The 14,669-nt window shown below is 48.1% G+C and overlaps 1 protein-coding gene across 2 annotated transcripts in view; it reads right to left on the bottom strand.

The window, feature by feature from the left end:
- LOC142025618 (protein-arginine deiminase type-2-like) overlaps window positions 1-14,669 on the bottom strand; it is a 71,205-nt gene that overhangs the window by 10,976 nt on the left and 45,560 nt on the right. For both annotated transcript variants that reach the window (XM_075018148.1, XM_075018147.1), the window contains exons 8-10: window positions 8,978-9,081; window positions 7,318-7,429; window positions 6,650-6,757 (exon numbers count right to left, since the gene is read on the bottom strand). In XM_075018148.1, coding sequence (XP_074874249.1) covers window positions 6,650-6,757; window positions 7,318-7,429; window positions 8,978-9,081 — 324 coding nt within the window. The remainder of the gene's footprint in view (window positions 1-6,649; window positions 6,758-7,317; window positions 7,430-8,977; window positions 9,082-14,669) is intronic.

Below are 14,669 nucleotides of genomic sequence, written 5' to 3'. Positions count from 1 at the left end.
AAAGCAGAGGCAGCGGAAACTCATTGGAGTAAAAATCCTCAGCAAGTCTTCTGCCTCTCTCTCTTTTTCGGTCAAAATACGGCATGCACTGGCGAACCCCCCGACTGGCTCTCCAATATCACACGTGTGATTCCCTTGCCTGACTACACAAATCAGCTGTAGCTCACAGGCAAATAAAGGGAACCATGGGAATGCGCTATGCCCCATTAGAACCTCGTTCCCCCTTCCACAGAGTTTCTCCCAGGTTGTTTGACAGGTGTTTGGACGTTGTCAGGCTTATCCAACCCCACCCACAATGCCATTGCCAGAAGATTGCTTTCTGAATTCCCAACCCTGTGCAGGCCAAATGAATTGGCAGGAAGGTAAAGGGGGCATCTGGAATGCTTCACAGTAAAATGTCCAGACATGCAGGTAGAAAAAGTCCGCCTGCTCAGCTGATCACTGTTCCAACTTTCGGAGGGTCAAAACATTGATGGCAAATGAAGTCTTTGCACAAAAATCAAGTACGCAGGACTCAAGGAACTTCTGTCATCACATTAGAGGAAGGATGAAAACCTGTGACCCAGTAGTTCTTGATAATAGCTGGCAAATGTTAGTGGCACAATGTGGTAACAAAGGATGAAATTCACCCTTGTGCAGAGTCCTGCCAAGGTCTGTGCCTCACTTAATTCCTATTTTGAGGGGTTATTGTAGATGGGACTTTAGTGGTTTGGGGCTAATGCTCTACTGGGAGGTGAATTTTACACTATCTGCATTGCCCATAATAATTCACTGACATTTTGGGTCAAATGCACCAGGAATACACTCCAGTACTGAAATAGGAGACGAATGCTAACAGTACAGCACAGATATGGTAAGAATGTCTGGTAAGTGGTTTAGAAGAAGCCAGTGACAGGGAAAAGCATTGCTTTCACACACGAGTCATCATCAATGTGATGTGTGAAAAACAATCTGATTTGCAACTTTACGGTTTAAATTCCACTTGGAGGAAGGGAAAAACTACCAAATGAAGAGGCTGCTCCAGTACACAGTGTTTTCCCTTGCTAATACGCTTCACTGCACTGTTGCAGAATTGACAGACAGCTTTGGAAATAGAGGCTGCAACTCCATGGTGGAACTTCATTAACTTCAGCCTTGTTATGCCTCATAACTGAGTGCAGGAAGGTCCCAGGGGTCTGATTCTCCACCATCTTGCATCTAATGTAGTCATATGTACTCATGCAAAATGACGACCAAAGGCTGCTGATGCAGAATTCCACACCCACATTAAATCAGGTGTGTGCAGCACTGACAAGCATCTGATGAAGTGGGTCTTTGCCCATGAGAGCTTATGCTCCAATAAATCTGTTAGTCCATAAAGTGCCACAGGACTTCTTGTTGTTTCAGCAATGACTAGATAACGGTATATGTGCAAAGTGCTCAGCCATTTGAGGGCGTCCTCAGCAGGCAGGTAGGGAGCTGGTAGCCCACCGTCAAAATGAAACGAATCAGTGGGCATTCACCGCGGATATGCAACAAAGGCAGGAACTGGTAGCATTGCCGGTCATTAAAAAAAAAAAAAGCCATTTAAAAATATTGGTGCGAGTGCCGGAACATTGAGAACTTCAGTCCTCTCCTCCAGAGTCCCACACTCCTGTCTGCTGTCCCTTGTCTCACACAAGGCTGGTCAACGCAGCGCTTCACCAAGCTGTGCCTATTGTTACCAGGACTTTATGGGCAATGCTGTTGCCATGGCTACCCATGCTTATTGTAGTACCACCCTATATTCACCAGGAGGAGGCCTCTATCATGTTGCTGGCCACGATTCATGATAATAGCCACCTGCCTTTCTATGCAGACCTGGTCAACCACCTGCCAGCTCATGAGTCTTCAAGATGCCCTTTGTGGTCATTTATGCCACCCCAGGACATGACGGTGGAATCTGCTTGGCACAATGAGAGCTCAGGGGTGACCATTGTTAACCACTTATCATCACTGACCCACCCATCCGTCTGCCAGGTTTTGATCTACCCAGGCACCTGTGGTCATCTCTGAACTGGCTTCAAATGGTAACAACTTAGCAAGGTGGCTGATTCACTACCTGAACAAGTGCAAAGTAAAGCTGAGGTGCACAAGTTAATGCAGCTTCGACTGAGCCAAACAATTCAAGTCCAGCCCAGAGAAAGACTGGCAAACTTGGGGTTGGAAAGGCAGAAGAAAATGGGAGCCAGAGACAGGAAAAAAACAAACCACCACCAGTTTAAGTGGGTCTCCCACAGCAAAGGCAGGACTGTGATAAATGAGGTTCTTCTGAGATCACTCAAAGATGTAATCAAACCCACCTAAATCAGGTTAGCGGAAGTCCCAGAGAAAACCATCATGGAATACTTCTTCCAGGAGATACTTTGAGGACTGAGACAAGAGACTTTAGGCTTAAGGCTCTACAGTGGGTGACAAGGTGCCATCTTTGTTTGACAACAGGAAGGAACTGAAAGCCTTCAAACAATAGGACAGGACTCCTCCATTTTCTCATGGATTTGAAGCTCAGGATAATGAAAGATATTTGAAGAAGCAAAGACGCTACTCAGAGAAGGTCAAAGAGTCTCCCCCACTCCCACTTCTTTTCCATGAATCTGGAAACTACTCATGATATTAACTGTAACTGTTGGTTCTCTCACGTTGTCATGAATGAGCACAGGGAAAGGGTTAATCTTCTCAGGTAGCTGAATCCCAGCAAAATACTTTCTCCACATGCAACCCATGATTTCTTTTTCTCTTGTTTTGTGAAAAAATCACTGTTTTTTGCAATTACCTGTGAAGGGCTTGTCTGTGAAAAGGTCTGTGTGCGTCCACCTTTGGCCAGAAGCCAGCTATCAGATCACAGCTCTTTGTCTAAGCTCTCCTGAAGGAGAGTTAAGAACTTCGGGTGCCCCCACAAAAAGAAGTCCGAGTGTGTCTTTTTGGGGAAGTTGGGGGATGTTTTCTCACTCGGTGGTGGCAGCCTCCCCTCCCAGAGTCCAGGAATCTGTGACCTGGGCAAGTTTGAAAGTAAGGCCTGTTTACAGGCAAGGTGTTTTTTTTTAAATCTCCGTGGGGCTTCACTCTCTGCACTCAGCGCGTAGACTGGGGAGGAGCCCTGACACGTGTAAATACTGTGCACCAATACTTGACTTTCAGCTTTCTCCACAGTGACTCTCTTTAGATACTCTAATGCGATGGCATTTTCTTTCAGTGAGTGGATATGTGCTTGCCATGCTCCTTCATCCATGGGACCAGCTGTGTGTACTTTGGCAGACCACGAGTTTTATCTTCTGAATTCTTGGTATGAGAACTGCAAACGCTCACTGAGCTTATGGGGCAGTGACCCTCTTGATGTGTAAAGCACCTCATTGTATCTCTTGGGTATTACATTGGGTATGTGAAGTTGTCAGGGGGAAATACAGATTCAACAAACACATTGCAACAAAAAATGTAGAAGTGCTTAATTAGAAACTGTAGGGTTCGGTCTTATTGACAGGTTGTGTTGGCCACTATGAACTTCCAATTTCTCATTCCCGATCGGCTTCCTGTGTGGTTTTGGGCAAGTCTCTGAGTTGCTCTAAGAACATAAGAATGGCCACATTGGGTCAGACCAAAGCTCCATCTAGCCCAGTATGCAGGATGCCAGTGATCCCGCTCCCGTTATCCACATTCACCACTTCTATATCATTTTGATAGACCACGTACAAAGTACGCCTGGTGAGGTATCATGGCAAAAGTTACGATCTGTTGAGCATCATTAGCGGACTAAAATGTTAGTATCATGATTATATATGAAGTTATGAAATTTTTCTATTTGTTCCTTACCAAAACAAGTGAGGCTACGGTTACACTGATGCAAACTGCAGGCAGTAGCATGCAAATGGACAGTTTCAAAAATGCAAATAGCCATTCATTTGCATATTCGCTCACCGGCAGACACTGCTGCTGGCACAAAAAAAGCTGTGTATATGTGGTTCTTCCGGGGAACTCCCCCCTTTGTTGGCACCCTTGTATGCCTGCTCGCCGGCAGAACCACATTTACACAGACTTTTTTGTGGTGACAGCAGTGTCTGCCAGTGAATGAATATGCAAATGAGCAGCCATTTGCATTTTCGAGACTGCCAATTTGCATACTTTTGCTGGTGGTTTGCATCAGAGTAACCTTAGCCTGACTCTGGAGAATGCCCTCTGGCCCAGCCCCTCAGCAATAACTAAGGCCAGTGAAAAAAAGCCTTGTATGTCCAGCCACACATACACAAAAGATTTGCCATTCATCTGAGAGACACTCCACATCTCATGTACACCACAGACAGAATTATTGCCCCAGCTGGGACTATGCGGGGTGGCTATTCCTGACATGAAGGAAGAGAATATAGATAAGGGATAATGATATCACCACTTCACCTCTCATGGTGAACTGAAGGCAACAAGAGTGTTTTTGGAGGACAAAGGCGCACTTCACCAGGGAGGGTGGGAGTGCTCCTGGCTGGAGAAGCTTCCCAGTTAGCACAGGCTGCTGTAAGCTTTTGAGTCAGAGAAGCTTCATCTTCAAATCTGATTTGGCCCAATAAAGTTAGGAACTAGCTTACGATTTTTTATATATATATCACCTTTTGTAGCCTGCCTATGCTGACCTTCTACACTTGTATCACACCCAAGTCCTTGAAACCCACCTCTCTGCAGGTCATCAGCTTATTTGAATGTTTCAGCTAAGCCTGAGTGTTTCTGATTGATGTTTGGGGAATCTGCTCAGGTTCCAAAGACTGGTGCGTATTCGTACCCTTTGATGGTCAGACAACCTAATTAACGTGCTTCCTCCGCTCAAGGAGGTCTCGAGCAGTATGACACACACATTTGGGAGTGCAGCGCTGGGGAAATCCATGGCTGTCTCCCTGTGCTCAATTCATGAGTGGCGCTGAGCCTTCACGTAATTTAGCATGTGCCAGCAGCACATGCTAGGGGCTGAACAGTAACAGAGAGACAGCCGTGCTAGTCTATCAAAACAAAAAAGCAGCCCAGTGGATGATGAGCTTTCGTGGGATAGACCCACTTCTTCAGACCACAGCCATACAAGTACGTCTGTGATGTACAAGTATGTATGGCTATGGTCTGAAGAAGTGGGTCTGTCCCATGAAAGCTCACCACCTAATAAATTATTTTATTAGTCTTTAAAGTGCTACTGGACTGCCTTTTTGTTACGCTAATGGCTGTGTGGGAGGAAGGGTGAGAGGGGCTGCTTGTCACTGGCAGAGCAACGTGAGAGCTACCCTGAGCTAGAGAGTTACGGGGGCCCAGCAATTCCACAGACCAGGCTGGACACGACAGCACCTCAACATTTTTGGGGATCTGAACCTCAGTGATTAGCTCCACCAACAAACACTCAAAAATTGCTGCCAGTTTGCAAGCCTCGGCCTGAAAGAGCAGCCGAGGTCAGATTGGACAGTGCGTCTTACAAGGGGATACGCACTTGGAGAGGTGCCTATGGGCTCTCTCTCTCTCTTGCTCCTTTTCTGGGATGACCGCAGGCTTGTTTACACTATGCCTGGGAGACAAGACTTGGCTGCAAAAAGGGATCCCTTCACATGCACAGTTCTGGAAGGGGTCACGAAAATGATTGATACGAGAATGAGGATGCATCAGTTTAACATGTTCTTCCTCCGAACATCCTGGGCACAACTGATTTTGAAGGCACGAGCAGGGAACTGATTTTATAACATGGGAAAAGGGAACACTCAGATCCTCACACTCCCCCAGACTTCCAGAGACTAGATCTTTGGACTCTCTTTTCTGGAAGGTCCCAGAGGTGCTGGCACAATTTGTATAACAGGGGTGCGGAGAGCCATGAATCAAACGGGGCACACACCTGACCACCTGGTGGGAGAAGCACATGGCGGCAGTGAGTTGCTGGCACTGAGTTTGAGTGGGGAGGCTGGGGGTGTCTGGCTCTGGAGGAGGGGAGGGGGATTGGGTTATTGTGGAGGATTGGGGGTGCTTGGCTGTGGGGAAGGCATTGAGCCATGTATTATATATCTAGATATACAGATAGATAAAATAAATATATAATATGTGGGTCTTTGCACTCTATCCATGTAGCTCTTAGCCCCCGACTGGTTGGCCACCCCTGCTGTAGGCAGTCTCTGGCAGACCTTAGATTGGAGTGGTGACCATGACCAAAGGGTGGGTCAACTCCTGCTCTGTGACTCTGGGCTGAGGGAAGGGAATGCCGTCCTCTCTCACCCCTGTGGGATTGCTCAAGGCCTTGACTCGGTACTGAGGGAAGGGCCTGGGTCAGTAAGACACACTAACCCTCTTCGTTCGAATGGGGAGGGATGCTGCCCATCAGACTCCGTTCTCCGGCACACCCTGGTTCTCTGTTCCACAGATGCTTCATTCCGGCTGCACCTATCAGCTCCAGCAAAGCACAGGTTCCATTCGAGAGGCTAATTCCCTCTCATCTCTGTTGTGGTGGGGGTCCCCGAAGGCTAACAGCAAGGCCTGCGTCTCACTGTGGGAAGGGGGCAAGAAGTGGGAGGGGCTAAATTGTACCAGTTGGAAAAGGAGACTGGAGAGCTAGAAGTGGGACTAAGTGGGGCCAGGAGACAATACAAGAGAGAACAAACATGTCTGCAAAGGAGAGAGACTGTCTTACCAGAAGCTCTTTGATGGGAAAGTCTTTCAGGCCCCCATCTCTGGGAGAGTCCAGAACCACCGGGAAGCATTTGTGAGGAGCGTGTATGTAGCCAAACTCGATTTCATCCTGTCCAAGTGAGAAAAACCACGTTACACACAGGCAGAGGGGGAAGCACGACCCCTCTCTAGTGCTCTCATACTAGGTTAAGGTGGCCACCTTTTCACAAGGCAAAAGAAGGGTGCTTGCAGGGAGTAGTAAGTGCTGTCCAGGGGCTCCAGGCTGCTGTTGGGAGCCCTGGACTCCCAGGCCCTCCACCTGCCCTGAGTAGTGTGGCCCATAGGGATGGGGACACATATTTGAGGCTGCTCCAAGGCAGGTGGAGGGTCTGGGACTCCAAGGAATCCCAAAGCCACCAGGGGTTCCCTGGGCAACTCGACACAGCCCAGCTCCAGTTTCTGGCCTGGCCAGGGTGTGGGACCTCGGGTAGAGGATGAACAGCGAGTCTGGAGGAAGGGGAAACAGGCAGCATCTCAAGCCACACTGGGCAAGCCCTGCCACGAAGACTCACCCAAACCAACCTCATTTAACAATATCTCATGACTGGTAGGTTCTAACACCAGAACCGTTTCCTGTACAAAAGAAAGGAAAAGCATTTGTATTGGACGGCGTCGCCTGAGCCTCCTCACCTGCATCCAGCGGTCGCCGCGATTCAGGTACCCAAAGCACACCTTCAGGTCACAGTTTGCTTTTTTCACTAAACTCTTCACCTCCTTCAGGAAAAGATAATTATCCTTCACACTGTGAAGACAAAGGGACAGGGAAGACATTGGTAGAGCAGTCAGGTGTGGCGGGGCTGAAGCTCCCAGAAAGGAAATGGAGAGGACAATCACATTCCTTTGCCCAGGCCATTGCATGTGAATTGTCCCTGGTCAATGCACCATGTGAAGCTCTTCTGGGATGGACACCAGGCTGTGGAGCTGCTTTGACCACAGCTATGAGGTGAGGCTGGTAATGGAGCAGACTGGGCTGTTGGCAGAAGGCTACCACACTGGGTTTGGATTGGCAGTTTTAGCTTTGGGGCTGGGAACTCTGCTAATCTGGCATGATTTAAAGGATTAGCAAACATGCCTCCCAGCAGTGGATCTTTCAAGAGATCTGCTGTAAAAATGAGGGATGGGAATAATGTTCTATGGCCTGTGTGTAAATAGGAGGTCAGTTGAGATGATCACAATGACTCAGCTCTCAGTTACTGGCTCATTTTATATCTTTTCTCGGTTAGAGTTCACTCTTACATAGACCTGTTTCACTCCTACGTGGACCTGTTCTCGAGAGAGGCCTCAACCAGGTTTCAGATGAAAACTTGCTTCCCAGTGAAAGCACATAACATTTGAAATCTCACACATTCTAATGGAAACATGGCTACTCTCCCCAGAAATGTCCCATACAAAACAGTTCTGGGCTGGGGATTTGCCTGAGAACATTTCAGAACAGTTTGATGATACTTGCACAAATTCCAGTAAGAACCATGCAAAGACTCCTTATCAAATCGGACACTACAATACTTTTATGGACTGAGTACGCCAGCATTTCTATCCTCCCTTGATGTTATATAGTCCATTAATATTGGTGTAACAACTACAGTGGAATCGCAGAAGAAAATGATGGAAAAAGCTGGAATGAATGAGGTCTGGGAGCTTATACCCTATACGATGAGAAAAGTGCTCTGCGATACCTTGTACTGGAGCTCCCAACATGAGTGTTCCTCAATGTTGAATCAGCTGGTTGTATTTGGCCATCCTGACTCTCAATACTTACTGGATTAACACATCAGTGGGACGGCTCAAGTCTTTAGAAGGCTAGATTTCTAATACAGGTCGAACGTCTCTAATCCGGAACTCTCTCATCCAGCAACATCCATAATCCAGCATGATTTTAGTTAGCTGGATGGCACTTATCATGGGTGTGGCCATGTTTCCTGTGGTCCCATAAAGTTTGTTTACAGCCACCAGCCCTGGCTCTCAGTGTTCTGTGCTGTTTTTTAGCTGTAATTTACCACTAAATGTCCTCTGAGAGCCCAGTAAGCAGGGGAAGTGTTGGGAACATGCTAGACAATATTGACCTCCTGTGGTCTGGCAAATTCTCTCTTCTGGCACCACTCAGGTCTTTATGGTGCTGGGCGAGAGAGGTGCCACCTGTAGGCATATTGATAGACCCAGAGGAACAAAATCTTTTGGCATGGTGCCCGCACCTGCACTATGCCCCATACTCAGTGTCACAAGCCATGAGTACTCATGCCAGCAACACACAGGCACACATATAGAGGGGGCTTCTTCATGGGCCCTTTACCTGCAAACAAAAACGTTCACCGGTGCCAAGGTGTTTGGAGTCATGATCCATGGAGCTACTCGGAATACTACTGTGTCTGTGAAAATCGGAGCCCGTGGAATTCCCTAGAAGGGAAGCAGTACATCACACAGTCAGCACATTCCTAGGGCAGCAAGCTCAATGTGTGGGTGGGGGAACAGAAAGGGGAGGCAACGGAGGTCTAGACTGGCATCCCTACCACTGCGAGTGAAACAGACAACTGAGCAGGTTAACCAAGATTTGCTGAGTGCTGAACTCTGACTCCCAGAGACATCTGCTAGGGATTGTTTTAGAGCAGGATTCTCAACCTATGGGTCAGGACCCAAATATGGCTGGGTGGCTCAGCCTCATGTGGCTCTTTCAGGAGCCATTTGCAGCTCCTGCCACTCACTTCTCTGGCTCCCAGTCCCTGCCCTGCTGCACTGAAATGAAACTCAATTGTTTTAAACAGCTAGCAGGAGGGATCTGGCCATTAAACCTAATTAATATGAGTCCTGTTTCAGTCGGCAGGGCAGGGAATGCCCCATGCTGCAGGTGGAGGAAGGGAATTGGAGGGCTGGAGAGAGCTGCATGGAGGAGGGGGTAGTGGTAGCCTGGAGAAGGAGCAAGTGGGGGCAACAGTGGTGATTGTGTGAGGTAGATGGGGGGGCACATTTTGGGGCTGTGACGGGTTTAAGCCTAGAGGCAGCAGGGGGCATTTTGGGGTGTGAGGGGTTTAACCCTGGGGGCAAGGGTGAATTGAATTGCCTTGGGTCACGAAGTCTTACTGAATTGTCAAAATGGGTTACCGTCTTGAAAATGTTGGGAACGGCTGTTTTACAGTAATTCGCTCAATCCCACCTCAGTATGCAAGTGTAAGGATACAGCCTTCTTCTGTAGTCATACTGGAAGGGGTAAAACTTATGGCCTTCACCTGTGGCTATACTTAAAGAGCAGCCGCCATTAGCTAAGAAGCAGGAGTCACATCCTCTTCTCATAGCCCATCTAAATTACATTAAAGAAGTGTGATAACAGGCTGTTAAAGAGACCCTGTCCTAATGGCAACCCAATATCACCAGGGAAAGACACAGATCTTCATATAGTTAAAACTTAGTTTGATAGCATTCTGCCTATCAATAGTTGGGGTTATGAAGTCCTCATTTCTTTATTGTTCTACCATTGTGGTCTCCACTTCCCTGTTGTTTGTTTGTATCATTTGTCTGCTTCTTTAAGTGTCTATTTAAATCTATTGCATAATAAATTTTGATGGGTGTAGATCAGTTCAGATGGTGGGTTAGGATTGATTAGATAATTCTATTTTAGTATGTTAGGACTGATCAGTACAATTTTAGTATAATCATTGGTTAAGGCATAGCTAAGCAGGACACAGGTTTCACAATATAAGGAAGTTATCTGGGCACCAACTCCAGGAAATAGCCCCAAGATCAGAACTGCCAGACCTTAACCTTGCACCAAACACACTGGGCCAAAACTGGAGTCCCTCCAGATGGCCCTAATCCTGACTGGGCATGAAGAAAAGTTCATCTGTTGTCTGGGGAGTGGTGAGCCTCGCGTGCCTATTGATGGGTGCAGTCTGGTTTAGGCGATTGTTAATAAAATAAAGGTTATGTAGGATATTATTGTGTAAGGCTCTCACTGGTAAAAGGCCACACATACCCATAGAATATAAGGTTACACCTGAGCTCTAAGAATCGCTAAAGGTGGGTGCATATTGAGAAGGCTATGCCTGAGCCCCCGGAATAGGCAAGGGTGGTTGCCCCCCGAGTTTGTGAGTGACAGAAAGTTTTGTGCCGGTAACAAGCACAGCGAGATGAGGCCCACCTCCAAACCTGAGGTGTAAAGGGGCCAGATCTGCAGCTGGTATAAATCGACACAGCTCTTTAGCTTTCACGGGTCTGTGACGATTTACATGAGCTACAGCTTTGGCCTCAGGTCTACCCCAGACTGTTCTTCATGGTTGCAATTGACCCAGCTTCCAGGAAGCATCGAGTCACTGTGAGAAAGTGCCCTAATGGAAACCAGAAGCATCAACACAGCCGCAAAGCAAAAGCAGTGGAGTTGAATAACCGGGGCTACGTCTACACTCTGAGATAAATTCAAATTTATTAAAATTAATTTTGGAATGCTGGGTTTTATAAATTTGAATTTGAGTATCCTCACCTCCCCACAAATTCCTCACCAAGTTGACTTACTGCTGCCTCACTCAAGTGCCAAACATCGACTGCTGCAGCAGTGCATTGTGGGAAGCTGTCCCACTGTTCTCTCAGCCCCATAGCATTCTCGGTATTTCTCGCTGGTCCAGTATGGAAAAAAAAAAAATGCCTCACAAGTGGCTGTGGGTATGTGAGGTCATCTTCCCACATTGCATTGCCCTCATTCCCCTCCCATGGAAAGCAAACGGCCACTTTACCAGAAGGAAAGAAGGAAAATTAGGGAATGACAATGTGTATGTGCTCTGGGATCACTCAGATGAATGTGCCATGTCAACTGGTCCCTCAGCTACTTTTCCCTCCTTGGTATGGTATGACCTGTCTTAAGGAAGCCATTTGATAAGGAATTTGCCAAAAGAAATGAAGATCGGAAAGTAAGCACCAACAACGATCGCCAAATGAACTAAAATCTCTTTCTTTTATACCTGAATTATCAAAGATTTTACAAAAAGCAGCAACCGGCCATTTTTTCCAGAGTGAGAAAAGTAAAAGTGAGGAATCACAGGCAAAAGAATACCAGATAGGCTGGCCTCAGAAGGTGTAGTGTGCCCGGCAGGCAGGGGGTCTGTTACACTGATCTGTGATCTCCCAAGAGTCTGTGCCATCTCATCTGCCCTCCAGTCACTTTTCTCCATCTTAATGCAGCCATTTGATAAGAAATTTGTCAAAAGAAATGAAGATTGGAAAGAAAACATCAACAAAGATCACCAAATTAACTGAAATCCCTTGCTTTCATAACTGAATGGTCAAAGGTTTTGCAAAAAACAGCAGGTGTCTGTCTTCTCAACTGGCCCTCCAGCTACTGTCCCCACTCCTTTGACTCCAGAAACATCATCCCTGAAAATATTACAGGAATAACGTGAAGCTTGAAGAAAGAGAAAGATAGTAAAGTTTAGGGGAAAAAAAGACTTTTTGGATGCAGGATTTTTGGCTTCCCACTACTACACTACACAGAGGTGTCCAACATGGTGGATGGGGCTCACCAAATTTCCACATGCCTGGGTGGATGTGTGGTGTGGGGTTGTTGGCTGAAGGGCCAGCTGAAGTGGCTCCTTCAGTGTTGTTCAGGTGGGGGTGGGGGGGCAAGTCCCCAAAATCTTTGGCACTCAGGGTAGACTTCCGGCAGTGGCAGCAAGCTTCTGAAAATCTTTCTGGCCTTCGGAACCTTCACCACGCACACCCCATGGTGCTGCCTGACAGCACGGTCCGCACTGAACAGTGGGCACGCCCTTTTATTGGGTCGGGGGCTAGCCACATGTTGTGGTTGGGCAGGGGACAGACCCCTGATTGCACGGTGCCTGTGGGGGAGAGGGGGGCTGCCCCTGCACAAACGAAAACCACAAAAAAGAAGTTTCTCAGCCTCTCATGCTAGCACAACCCCCCACAGCCTAGCTGCCATGTGGTGTGGCGGGGCAGGGGCTGGCGTTAGTGCTGGAAAAAAACAAAACAAAACAAGTGTTCAGCTTACAGAGAGAGAGAGAGAGAGAGAGAGAACCATGAACTCCATGTTGGGGCTATTTTTAATGGATAGATGAGCTCACTATGCTGATAGCAAAGAAAGAAAGACGCTTCTCAGCCTCTCTTACAAGCATGATCCCACAGGCTAGCAACCACGGGTTTCCTGGTGCCAAATTCAACTTTGCAGGCTTCCTGTTACCTAATTCCTGCACACCTGGAGACCAGCGGAGATGGAAGCCCCCAGAGAAGACAACTGTGGGGCATAGTGGGATACATACGCGACACCTCTGGAGGCTAATAAGGGATATTAAAAGACATGAGCGTTTCCACACTAGCCTGAATTCGAACTTTTACATTTCAACTTGACTCTACATTGAGTCACTTCTTGTGGAGTTATACCACCAAATTTAGCACTCTCTAAAATCAACCTAATGGCAGACATAGCCTGGGACAAGGCCACGGGTGCAAACAGATGTTCTGTGAGGAGACGAGACACAGAACTGCCACAGAAACACTTTTAATTTGGAATCCTCTGCTGCACTCCAGGAGCTCTTTAACACAGAGGGAGTTGCTGATCTGTGATGCAGCTACAGTATGTTCTGCACCGATACTGCCAGAGAAGATAAAATCCCCAGATCCAGCAGGCTTGCTGAACCTCAGACTTGCCCAAAGACAGTGGCATTAACCTCACCTTTCTCTATTACCTCATGGCAGAAAGAAACCACAATTGCCAGGTGTGGGAAACCCAGTTCTGTGGGCTGTGAGGACCTACAGGGAGATCCAAGCTCCTGTTACATGCAGTGCCACCAGGCAGGTCTACACTAGGGTAGAAAGTCAACGTAAGATACACAACTCCCGCTATGAAAATAGCATAGCTGGAGTCAACATAACTGAGGTCAACTTTCTTCACCATTCCCACAATGGGAGCTCAATGGGAGAAAATTTCCCATTGACTTCCCTTACTCCTTGCCATTGCCACACTGCGAGGAGTCCTGGGGTTGAGGGGGAGGCCCTGAACTTTCAATTTAGCATGTTTTTAATAGACATGTTAAATCGAAACTTAGAAAATCGACCTCTGGAGCGTTGGCCTTCCTGGAAGTACAGCTATGCCCACAGTCTAGTGTCAGATGGGGTAAAGTTTCACTAGCTGGTCAGTGACCCTAAAATTCAGCTCACTCTAAGCCACCGGAAGCTGGGGCAGAGCTCTCCAAAGACACTGATAACTTCAAACAAGCAAACAAACAAAAAAAAAAGACTTGGAAATAAATTGCTCAGGCCTGGGGCTAATGTAAAGCTGGCGCAGTAGATGTGCTAAGTGATGTGTTGAGTTTTAACATCAGCAGCTCCTTCTTCTGTTACACAACAATGCCAACGGGGATAAGGCCGACTCACACCAGCTCCAAGAGGGACTCAGTTTGGGAAGCCCCCACATTAGCCTGACCTGTGTCAGCGTACGAGCCCTGCAAGCCCCAAAGGGCAAGGAGGGAGGTGTTTGTTAAAGTGGGGTGCAGACACTGGAGAGAGATGATGCATCTCCCTCCACCATGGCAGCAGGTATCAGAGGCAGGAGAAGGCAATGCCCTTCCCAGTTGCCCAGCTGGTTCCACCCACACACCAGTCTAGCCCCTCCCCAACCCAGTGCAGCTCCCCGAGTCTCCTGCGGCTGCCTGAGCTGCAGCACTGCACAGCTTGCCTGTGCTGGGGTGGGGGCAGCTGGGGAAGGCCAGGGCTGCTAGTGCTCTAGAGGGGCTGGGTGGCAGGCTACCTGTGGCTGGGAGATGTGGGAGGCCATAGGCCACCTGTGCTGTGGGGCGGCCAGGAAGGTTGCAGGCAGCCCATGCTCTGGCGGGGGGGGCGCGAGGTGGGTGAACGCTGTCCATGCTCGAGGGATGCCCATGACTGGGGGACCTGCCCCTAGAGTGCAGGGGCTTGGCCCCCATGGGGGCCAAGGGTAGTAGGGGCAGGGTCTTCAGTGGAAGGGCGGGGCTGGGGGCTTGAGCACACCC

The sequence above is a fragment of the Carettochelys insculpta genome, chromosome 23 (genome assembly GCF_033958435.1).
Source record: "Carettochelys insculpta isolate YL-2023 chromosome 23, ASM3395843v1, whole genome shotgun sequence".
NCBI lineage: Eukaryota > Metazoa > Chordata > Testudines > Carettochelyidae > Carettochelys > Carettochelys insculpta.
This window is presented reverse-complemented; position numbering and strand designations above follow the sequence as displayed.